Source organism: Lissotriton vulgaris, chromosome 6 (genome assembly GCF_964263255.1).
Source record: "Lissotriton vulgaris chromosome 6, aLisVul1.2, whole genome shotgun sequence".
Lineage (NCBI taxonomy): Eukaryota > Metazoa > Chordata > Amphibia > Caudata > Salamandridae > Lissotriton > Lissotriton vulgaris.
In genome coordinates, this window is record NC_141694.1 from 1118226645 (window position 1) to 1118238963 (window position 12319).

General features: G+C 42.1%; 1 protein-coding gene across 1 annotated transcript in view; it reads right to left on the reverse strand.

Annotated features, from left to right (window-relative positions):
• Positions 1-12319, reverse strand: part of LOC147708518 (kinesin-like protein KIF28) — a 685351-nt gene that overhangs the window by 232962 nt on the left and 440070 nt on the right. Inside the window, exon 16 of the mRNA XM_086927203.1 lies at positions 6815-7089. Coding sequence (XP_086783329.1) covers positions 6815-7089 — 275 coding nt within the window. The remainder of the gene's footprint in view (positions 1-6814; positions 7090-12319) is intronic.

Consider the following 12319-nt stretch of genomic DNA (forward strand, 5'->3'; position numbering starts at 1 on the left):
ATTCAGATTCTGAGGAGGGAGAGAATCCAGAAAATCCAGATTCTGAAGATCGACAAAGAAGTGGACATCTGGAGAAATCAGAAGCAAAACAAGCATCAAATGAAAAAGAACTAGACATTGTTGTTGATGATTCAGAAAATGATGAAGATGTTCTAGAAAAAGGAACTGAAAAGGAAACTGTGTCAGAAGAGATTCAAGGTCAGGAGAGTATTGAAAAGCAGATTGAAAGCTCTGAAAGCAGGAACGGAAATTCTGAAACTGGGAAGTTAGAAGTAATTCCAGAAGAAGAAGAAGACGAATTGCCAAGTACCAGCTACAGAGACGTTGTTCCTAACAGAGTGAAACTGCTGAGTAAAGAAGTTCCTAGATACAGTATTGAAATCTCTGAAACTGACTGAGATGACAGTGATGAAGAATCGGAAATAAGAAGATTCAGAAAAAGAGCTTGGAAAGCTGAAAGTAATGAAATTGAGCCTAAGAAGAAACTCTTAAGAAAAGGTGATGTTTGGCCTAAAGAAGATTTGAAATTCAAATTGGTCAACAAATCAAAAGAACAGATCAATGAAATAACAAGTCAGAAAGGTGAAACAGACAAAAAGGGACAAGTTGGAAAGAAAATTGAAGTTATAAACAGAAAAAGTAAGAGACCATTGAAGCCTAATCAAAAGTATAAATCTCCAGAGTGAGTCCATTTGATAATACCACCAATAGTTGAAGTGAGCAGCAGTAGCCAAGAGGATTTGGAAGAAAATAGTGACAATGATTGAGGTTTAGTTGTAGTTAGGGTTGGTTTCCTTTTTGGCATAAGGCTGAAGAAATTGTGTTAGGTGACACAAGGTCTAAGAAATTGTGTTAGCTGAATACTTTTATGGACGCAAGGTCGAAGAAAAGCGGTTAGAGGGTTACTTTAAAAAAAAATTAAAAGGGGAGGGTGTGTGTTATACAGTTATACATACTAATTCTGTAAAAATTTTAAATGTTTGTTTTATTTGAGCAAAATGCCTAACGCTGATAATTCTGGGTGTGCAATTCTTAACACCTTGGCTGCTAGTGGGTTTCCCCTCCTGTGCTGACATTCTATGAATCCCTATCAATCAATCAATCAGGAGTTTGTTAAAGCGCGACTACTCACCCGTAAGGGTCTCAAGGAGCTAGGGGTGGGGGGGTGGGGGGGTGCAGGTTCCATTCCATCAAGGAGGGGGTCTGTCGAAGAGCCAGGTTTTGAGGTTTCTTGCGAAGATGGGGAGCGATGTTGTCTGTCTGAGGTGGAGCGGAAGGGCGTTCCATGCTTTGGCCGCGAGGAAGGAGAAGGAGCGGCCTCCCGATCTGGTCTTTCTGGTGCGGGGGACCACGGCGTAGGAAAGCTGGGCTGATCGTAGGGTCCTTTGGGGTGCGTGGAATTTGAGTCGGCTGTTCAGGTATGCTGGTCCGGTGCCGTGGAGGGCCTTGTGTGCGTGGGTGAGCATCTTAAAGGTGATTCTCGCCTCGACGGGGAGCCAGCGGAGTGTGCGCAGGTGCTGGGAGATGTGGCAGTGTTTTGGCAGGTTGAGGACCAGTCTTGCGGCGGCGTTCTGGATGTTCTGTAGCTTGCGGATGAGGTTTTTGTTTATTCCGGCGTAGAGTGCGTTGCCGTAGTCGAGTCTGCTGGTGACCAGGGCGTGAGTGACTGTCTTTCGGTGTTCGAGGGGGATCCATTTGAAGGTCTTACGAAGGAGGCGGAGGGTGTGGAAGCAGGAAGATGAGACAGAGTTGATCTGGCGGTCCATTTTGAGCTCGGAGTCCAGGATGATTCCCAGATTGCGTGCGTGGTCTGTGGGGGTTGGCGGGTTTCCGAGGGCGGTGGGCCACCAGGTGTCGCTCCAGGCGTCGGGGTTTGGGCCCATGATGAGTACTTCTGTTTTGTTGGTGTTTAGTTGAAGGCAGCTGTTTTTCATCCATTTGGCGACGGCTTCCATGCCTTCTCGAAAGTTGCGTCTGGCAGTGTTGGGCTCGTTGGATAGGGAGAGGATGAGCTGGGTGTCGTCTGCATATGACACGATGTTGAGTCCGTAGGTTCTGACGATGGGGGCAAGTGGAGCCATGTAGACGTTGAAGAGCGTCGGGCTGAGGGAGGAGCCCTGGGGAACTCCCTCTATTCATGACGAGCTCAGCTCGTCATAAGCACAGCTCAACTGTGCTTCATGACGAGCTGAGCTCGTCATGAGCATGGAAGGGGTTAAAAGATGTTGCAAAATGTCTTCTATATGTGTTATTTTGATTATTTTAGTTTGGTTAATTTTAGCAGTCATTTTCCCTTTTGGATTTGATAAGGAGCATTTTAAAAGTAAATATGACAAGCAAAACTGAAACAAAACAAGTTGATCATGATGTTGCAGGCAAAACTAACAGAATCATTGAGCATAAACCAGATGTCCATCAGGACAGATCAATTGGAGATTTTTCTACTAATTCATTTTCCAGACTTCTTTCAGAATATGTTAGAGTCATGGATGTTAAGGATTATTACGTATGTGTTAAGCTTCCTAGTTCTGTTACTGAAGGGGTTAAGTACAATATGCTTCCCCTTACTTATGGAATAACATGCAGTGTTATATCAAGCTTGTTCTATCAAACTGGTCGTCTGGAATACTACTATTCAGACTTTGACGAGATCTTTGCTAATTTGAAAGTTGTGAATAGTCTTAACAAAGTTAAGCCTGCCAAACAGATGAGGGAATTTTTCCTGGTTACAAACCAATTAACTTAGGAATATGCGTACAAGAATAATTTAACTTGCAAAATGAGGGATGAAGAAAGATCTTTCCTTGATCAGGTTGAGGAGAGAAGAGCAATTTACAAGAGGAATGAAATGCTGAAACAAACTAAATCAAAGTTTTGGCAGATAGAAGATGAGAAACTTAATGGTGGAAATAGATTTGCTGCCATACATATAGATGAACCAGTTAGTGGAAAGCTTTGTATTAGAAGAGATAATACCCTATATGATAACTATTTTGTTGGTGCTAGTCAATGTGAAGACACTTATCGAATTATTGGGGGTTGGGTATTTAAAGGTGGCAAAGACCCAATTTTCCCAGGGATTTATTTTGTTTGTGGAAATAAAGCATATTTCAGTCTTCCTGACCATTGGTATGGCACATGTTACCTTGGTCTTGTCTTTCCTAAAAATTTCCATGTTGACAGAAATGGAGAAGGATCATTTGAAATTGGCAAACACCTGAATAGGATGAAAAGAGAAAGTTTTTCAGAAATCATAGGAGATGTTTTTGGTGCAATAATTCCTATGGTGGGAATTACCTTGAATGCAATAAAGATCAGAAAGGTTTCCACAATTGTTGATAGATTGTCCACTGATACTGCAGGTGGTTTTCAGTTGGTCAATACAGAGCTCATTGCTACCAGAAGCATGGTTATGCAAAACCGGCTTGCTTTAGATATCCTTTTAGCAAAAGAGGGAGGAGTCTGTGGGATTTTGCATGTTCAGCACTACTGTACATATATCCCAGATAAAAGCCAGAATATTGAATCATTAATTAAGAATATTACAGAATTTCATACTGAAATAGAACCTATGGAAGATGACAGTTTTTCTGAACGTTTGGCAAAAAGATTTGGGGCAATCAAGGAATGGTTTGCTGACATTGGCAGTTCAATCATTGGCAAAGTGCTTTACCCTGTTATAGTTATTGTTATAGTGACACTTTTGTTGAAAATTAGGTGCATGATTCACAAAAGAAAGAAGCATGTGAGGGAAAAGAAAAGAATTTATAAACTCAGAAAAGCTCAGGAGAAGGAGATAGAAATGGATGAGTTCCGTAGGACTCAACATGATAATTCCAGAGAGAGACAGACTGATGGGACAGGAGTTTAGACTTACTAATACTGAGAGAAATCATTATATGTCATTGCTAAAAGTAAAATTTAGTATACATTTTTGGGTTTTGTTTGGTGATTTTAAAATCACCAGATGAGGGAGTTGATGGAGCGGACTTTCAGATTTATTTCTAAAAAGTTTGTGACAAATTAAACTCTCATGATTTTTATTTTTACTAATGTGTGTCGCATGATTTGCATGTTTACTGACTCAACCTAGAATAGTATACATCATCACCAACACGCGGGTTTAATCATTTGTGCTCTTGTCATGTTTGTCATTTTGCTTCAAATAATATATTTACTTTGTCTCTTGTTTTGTTATTTATTAACTGCGGCTGTTTTTGAAAATAATAGCATGTGCATTCTTTTAAATGTGCTTTTGTTTATGTATTGTCGTCTCATGTGTCTGTGTTTGTTTATTTGTTTGTATGCAAAACTAGGTAACATAGCTAATGGGTTAATTTTAGTAGAGGGGTGGGTAACAGAATAATAATAATTTCTTGAATTAATTATTGTCTTGTGTTTCCTTGTATACTAGACTCACCCTCACTCTAAAAGGCTTGTGGCCTACTTCTAAAATGGACGTCCGAAAAGCTTAGCCAAAGTGGGCCTTGCACAGCTACGCTGGAATGTGAAAATGTTTTTCTACATTAATTCTTGGAGAAAGGCTTGAGAACAAAGGCTGTGTGGAAGCTTAGGACATGTGGTACAGATTGCTTCATGGTCAAGGCCACACTTGTCGTTCGGCAGCGGAAAAAGGAAGTGATATTGGTATTTGTCAAATGTAACTTTCCTCGGAAGCTGCTAGTGACATTAACTAATAGACAATGGCACTTTTGAAAAAACGTGACTCTGGCTATGCGAGAGTCGGATGACCGCATCAGAAGACATTCGTTGACCAATGAAATCTTGTTCTGCTTGAATATTTGTATTCTTTTAGTTAGTTTTAGATAGGAAAATACTGTAAGAATTGCCCCCTTGCTAAGAGCACCGTTCGTTCGTTCCTGTGCTCCAGAGACGCTGCCAGATTTCCCTTTCACGTAAGACTTAGAGATTTTACTTTACTTACAGGGTTTTTTTCTTTAGCTAAGTTAGGGAAATAGGAAAATAGGTTATGGAGAAATAAATAAATAACTGTTTGAGCTTTTTATTCATGCTGATGTTGGTTCGAACTTGCTAGTCTGTTGTGCCTTTAATGAATTAATTTGCTGAAATAAAATTGCTAATAAAAGAAATGTTTCTGTTTGAAATAAAATTAATAAATAGATTTTGAAATGACAAGCTGGTCTTGATAGTTTCTTTGAGTTGCCATTAGTTAATCCATTGCCTATTTATATGACTTAATTAAAGTGTTTGCTATATTTGATTAATTAGGTCATATGATTCAGTAGGTCAAAGCACAGGTCTCAGTCGAGAATGGGCCTAGTTTTAATTTTAAAAATAATTGTGAGTATTGTGGTGTAGAGTTTAAACATATGAGACTGAATTTCTTTAGACCCGCTGGATCACTGTAATTACCAGGAGTCAGTGAAGCTGTGTTTCCTGCTAAAGGCAAAAACGAGCAAATCCTGGGTTCCGGCTCGATATCAGCTTTGAGGAGAAACCGTAATACCGCAGCATCTCCGGCAGGTAGAATCTTCTCTGGCAGAAACTTGCATGATAATCTGGAGAGAAGCACTTCTCTTGCCAAGTGGGCAAGTGGCAGTCCTTTCACATCTTATCTAAGATGGAATTTTTCGCCTTAGGAATGTTTGCTATACCCAATGAGCTATGTCAATAAATCCAGATGCTAGTCTAAACAAATAAGGTAAAAATACGACAACTCAGACTACACTGTTTTGGCTATAGTTCTTGTTTGACCTTGAAATTCAGATAACAAGGCATTTGTTCCAGAATGATGTTGTATCACATGTCTTCTTGATGTCTATGTTAGAGTGACTTGACACTTCCAAATGTTCTTGGAAAGAAAAGGTCACATAAAATCTGCATCAAAGGCAGACTTCTTGATGATTCTGCAAAACTACAGGAAATTGAGTCTCAGTCTACTTAAAATGGAGTTGGACTTATGTATTTACGTTAATTGCTAGGAATAAATAGGACTTTAGATAAAAAAAGAGATGATGTAATCACAATGGTATAAAAACATTGATCAAGCCTTTTGATAGTTCTCTCTCCTGCCTTCTGTTAATTGCACTGATTTTCTGAATTTGTTTCCTCCTTATTGCTCCATCAGTTGCTTGGGCACTAAGTCACTGCTCTTGCATTTTAAGTGAATCTCTCATCCTGAGCCATTCAGAATACTTTGCATTCCTAAACTTGTTTTCTGGTGTGTTTTAATCATTGCATATAAAGGGTTAACCATTACTTTTAATTTCACACAGTTATGTAAAATAGAAAGTTGCATGACTTTACTTCCTACAATCACTTTTCTTCACCAAGAAATAAAGCAAGTGTGTTCATTTCTTCCAAGAAATCTGGTGTGTTATCAGTTGACCACTCTGTCAATATGCATTTAAGCATCCCTTTGCTTTGATTGTGAGCGTCAGCCGAGTTAAATATGAAAGTTGTTTGCATGTTGATGGGAAAATCCTGCCCATTTCAAAATGTATTTGAACCAATATCATGTGGCCAAGATAAACAGGTCAGATGGTTAACTTGTTTTAATGGCTAACTAACTGGCTTGTAGTAAACATTCAATCTAGAAAGCAAATGCTATTTAGAACCTAGATGGACTTTACCCATGAGTCACCAAATCGATCTTGAAGCCCTAGCACCGTTGTTATATATTTTAGAGTACATTTTAAGTGGATCTAACACCTAATAAAAAGGAGATAAAATAGTAATAGTCCCTTGAATTTCCTTTAAAACCATTTTCTTTTCATGCATGTTTTCATTGAGAATAATTACTTTGATTTAATTTTAAAAGAATGGTACATACTTTCCTGAACTGGAGCAGGGTATGATGTTGATCAGCAATATGGCTTCCTCCTTCCCTTCAGAGTTCAGAAGTTCTGTTTGTTCTTCAAGTTTCATACAATATGCCAGAGACTGAAGCCATATATGAGCGGAACCTAAATGAATAACCTCAATGGGGTCCCAGAATGGATCACTTTCTTTGTCAGTTCCAACCTCCTCGCCGCCTATGAAACGCTGATAAAGCTCCTCCATTAGATACTTCCGGTTGATGAACTTAGCTTTGGACCATACCCATACCTAGAAATGCAAACAATGAAGGTTTAAAAAATGTAGTATGTATTTTATGCACTATCACTTTAAATCATTGTGGGGGAGAAGAAACAGTATACGGGTTCGCTCTCAGGGGCAACCATGGAGAATATCAGGGAATGCTCTCACGATTTGTGGTGCATGAATACTGCCCAGAAGAAATGGGATACTGGGAGGAACACAAGAGATTCCCATAGGCTCAGAGAAGGACAATAAAGGATGCTTCTCTCAGCTATGAGCAGGTACACCGTTGCCCTTCAATTTAGAGTTCAGCGATGGGTTTTGAGTGTTCAAAAATAAATGGCGCACAACAGGTAGTGGTTGAGTAATCGAGAAGTGGTGATACTGGTGGGTGCTACTTGTTCAGAGGAAATCCAAGACTCTGAGACCAAAGGGTGGGGACACTCACCCTTCTGATAAGTAGAAAACAAAGTCAAGAGCAAACAACAAATGTAATGATATGAGTGATCACAGTATGGTGTTAAGGATAAGATCGCACACAAGTGTGCTTTCTATCTTGTTTTAATGCTCCGTGGGTCTTCTTTGGTAGGAGGACCATCCACATATCCATTAAAACAAGATAGAAAGAACACTCGTGTGCGATCTTATCCTTAACACCATACTGTGATCACTCATATCATTACATTTGTTGTGAGCTCTTGACTTTGTTTTCTACCCTGTTGTCCTTCCACTTCACACCCACTGAATTCTATGCTTCCACGTGCAGCATGGTGTGAATCTGTGAAGGTATTGATGCTGCCATTAGCTTTGCAGGATACCTGGCTCTACACTGGACAGCCGACAGCAGAAGCAGGAGTTTAATGAGATCCAGCAATCATGTTCGACCACCAAACTCTAATTCTAGGCTTGTTTGCATTAGTCATGTTTCTAATAACAAAGACAGTGAGCTAAGAGAATCATCTTTATAACTGTACAAAGGCTGCCATTTATCTCTTGTATTTAATGAATTGTGTATTTTGGAGGTCAGACTGCACACAGTTGTAAATTCAAAGCACATCTGAATCCGCGTTAGTTAGAAATATACATAATTCACTAATTCACAAATTAACAATAGTGCATAATGGAGTGCCTAAAACGCTTCTTACTGTACAAAATAGACAAATAAATTATCAAGTTAAGTCCACCATGCTCTGCTAATTTACGGTGTTAAACACTGTGTCATCAAATACCACCCTGACGACCAATTAATGTTACAAGAAGAATATTCCCTGCTGTTACATGGGACAAATGCTCTGAACCCTGGGTTTGGGCCTTTAGCCTGAGGGACTTTGTGCAGGCTTGGAATTAAGCAGTGTGTGGAACATGATCCAGTTTCTACTTTGCCCAATCATAAGCTGGTTGCAAGCAGTGCATTGACGTGCTGAAGCATGGTGTTGGAGCGTCACAACGAATCAATGCTATGCCCAGCGGCCGGGGGAATTTAAGGTTGACTGGGAGGCACGGCCGATCCTAGAGGGAAGGCGGCTAACCCTCACCCCTCCCCATGAGCAGCAGACAAAGGGCACAGTAGCTTCAGGGGCACAAGAGCGCACCAATGAAAAGGTCAGAGATTGACTTGGGGAGTTTGGGTTCAAAGAACCCAATAGAGAAAGAGGGGCATGGTCAGAAGCACAGTCAATAAGGTGACCGGGACAATCAGTCCACAGCTCTGTTGCCAGAGGAAATTAATCCCACCCACCCACACCAGAGAATGTGGGCGTCGCAGCTGCACTGACTTGAGGGGGTAGGGAGTAACAAGGTTTAACAATAAATATCTTCACATAAGGACGTAAAAGACCAATTGGCCAAACAAGTTCCCTGTTTCCCGATACCACCCCTTTTACACCCTTTCCGATCTCCCCACTGTTTCTGCCTTCCTCTGCACCTGTTTCTGTTCCTTCTTCGATCTGTTTACTGCCAATTGGAATGTACTAATGGTGGGAAGATGGGTTTTTACAGTTGGGAATCACCAAATGTTTCCGTACTTATGTTCCGGGCCTTGAATACATGAAGGCAACCCCATCTGGCGTTTATTATGGGAACCAAGTTGTAAACCTTTGTGTATCATGTTAACCTATGAGAGAAATGTGTATAAAAGGAGCGACCCACAGTAGCAATTTGAAGCAGTCTCCCAGAACTTACACGTGTTGTACTTCTTGTGACTTCTGTGTTCCCTGCAGTAATAAACCTCGAATCTTTGACGCCGAAGGAAGTGTCCCGTGTCTCTGTCATTGGTACGCCGGAACAGGTTACCCACGAAGGTTTCAGGTGTTGTCCCCTGGCACCGCTGGGTCTTAGAAAAACCCAGTCCTTCAGTTGGCGCCCAACGTGGGGCTGCATCAGTGGTACCGGTCCAAGCCCGACGATCGTGAGGAACTTCGTGTGAAATCTCCGAGGGTAGGTGCACCCCGCTTCATCGATCCTGTTGTCGAAACAAGTGGCCCGACGACTTTTCCCGCGAAGATTCCCGCCTCCTGACGGCTGCGACGGACTGCTGCCCTGACTGTAGACCTGTTTTGGCGCCTGGCGTAGACCTTGGTACAGCGAGACGATTGACGGGCCTTCCTGGTGACGCCATCGATCTTTGAGTTAAGTATTTGTGGGTCGCTCCCAGAGTCCTTAGTTGTGGGTGCTTAGTTGTTGCATGGTTCCATTGCATTTGTGGTTCTTAGTACTTGGTTCTTTGTTGTGATATTTGACGTCTGCAGACGCCAAAAACCGAGGGTTTTTGCTCTTTGCTGGGACTTGGTAAATCCCGTAACCCTTGAAGTTTGTGAAACTCAGCTAGTGTGCAAGATGCCTGGCCGTAGTACTTTGTTCAGTTGTTTTAGTCGTTGTGGTGCGGATTCCCGATTGGAGGACTCGTGTCCGATACCTCCGGTTGGAACTCCAACTTATGAATTATATAGCAAGCATGGGTTAGGTCCGATTACCTTTAATGAATATTGGATTCGTTACACTAGAAAGGACGGTGTCCTTAGTTGGCCACCTCATGGTAGTTTCGAGACCCCGATTTTAGATAACCTCGAGGTTAAATTGTTTAAGAAAAAATCAAGGCCGGCCATGTTTGATGCCTTTCGGTTGTGGCGCAAAGAAGCCAAACAGAAAGAAATCAGACAGACAAAACGTAATCAGAGAGATGGAGTTGCTGCCATAGTAAAGAAAGCAGAACAGTTTCAGCGAGATAAGGAGGAAAAGGAAAAGGAAGTTTTCGATAGGCTTCAGCGTATGTCTATAGATAAATGTTACCCCGCTTTGCCAATGGAGTCGGATAAGAAAGAGGAATCAGTTGAGGACCCTTTACTGTCCTACCTTCTGAAATCACCACCTCCGTACGCCCAGGGTACCGCAGTTCCTGTGGTTCCCCCTGTACCTGTTCCTCAAACTGTTCCTCAACCTGTTCCTCAACCTGTACCCGTTCTTCCGACTATTCCTGCTCCTTTGCCTACTTCTATTCCTACTGCTCCACCGCTTGTACTTCCTCATACTCCTGCTCCCGCTGCTGCTCCTGTTCTACTTACTCCTGCTGTTTCGTCTGTTTCCGACTCTTCTCTTGTTAATCCCCTCTGTTATACTTCTCCATCTACCCGACGTCGCACCCCCTCTGTTGCTGCTAACTTTTTCAATTCTCTTGGACCTATTCTTGAGTCCGCTGGTTCGGACGGTCCCCAAAGACGTAGTCAGCTTCCCGGTAATAGGGAACGTGCTGCATTATATAATATGGCGATGGCTTGGATGAGATACCCTCTTAGAAATCCTCCACGTGCGGTGCTTGATACGTTCTGTCAATTCAATATACCGACACAAAGATACGTTTTCGAAGAAATGTGCAAAGTTTTGCGTGATCAAATATCGGCCGATGCATCGGACGATGTGTTGACCGCTTTGACTAATCTGCAGCTTCAGTTTTCGAGCGGAATGATAGTCGATTCAAATGTTCGACGCGCTGTTGAGCAGTTGTTATCTTTTCGTCCTTCTATAATGCCTCGGGCATTGTTTGTAGAAGACATTGAGGGACCACCAGCAGCGCCTGGTCAGTATCCCATGCGTGAAGTTCCACCAGTGTGGATGCCGGGTAATGCTGCAGCTCAACCTCCGATCTTGCCACATTTCCAGAGAGTGTGGATACATCTCCCGTGGAAACGATCGGAAGTTCTCCAGGTGAAGCAATCTTTGCCTGACCCCCGCAAAAATCCTGCAGGGTATTATAAAGAATTATCACAGCTCGTAGACGCTACGATAATGAATCTTGCCGATATCGATATGCTGTTTGGCAATGTCGTACCGCAACCGGTATGGGCAAAGATTCGTCAAGAAAACCATGTGGCAGAATTAGGTGGTGATTGGGCTGCTCTTATCGCGGCAGACACACGACAAATTGGTGGGGCTAAACCCGAACAGCTCATTACGGCTTTGCCTCAGAGAATTATCGCTCTGATGAAAACGCTTATGCCAGCCATGAAGGTAAATTGGGACAAACTGTCCGCTTGCAAACAAAAGAAGGATGAGAGCGTCTCTGATTTCTTTACGAGATTTGAGGAGGCTTTCATTGACCACAGTGGTCAAGACATGGGTACCGAAGGTGGTCAGAGGTTGTTTGTGGACAAATTTGTTTCAAATTTACTGCCTGACTTAAGCAACAAATTACGAAATTCTGAAAGTGCGTGGGCTGTTTCTACTTCTGCTCAAATATTGGCTACGGCTCAATATTATGAGAATAGGGAGAAAGAGGAGAACGATCGTGCTGACAAGAAAACGAAAGAGCTCAAAACTAAAGTGTTGTTGCAACAGGCGTACCCTCCGCGTTCAAATCAGAATGACTCGCAACAACGTAATCGATCGCAGTCTCAGTCAAATAGGTCACAATCACGAAATGATTCCTCCTCACAGAGATCGTCGTTAGGGTACAATCAGTGTGCCTATTGTAGACAGGAGGGTCATTTGAAATTCGATTGTCCAGTCCTCAATGAGCGTAATAGTGGTAATTCGTCTAGAGGAGGTCGTGGTGGTTCTCAACAGACATCACGTGGTAGAGGTCGCGGTGCTCAGAACGATCGTTCCACTAACACTTCTGACTCCAATAATTGTTTTGATCAGCGCGGATCGTCACAAGGGCGATCTGCTCAGTACAATGTAGATGATTATTACGTCGATCAGGATGCTGACGACGGTAATTACTAGGACAGCCATAGACAAGGAGAGGGAGTGGTATCAGTTC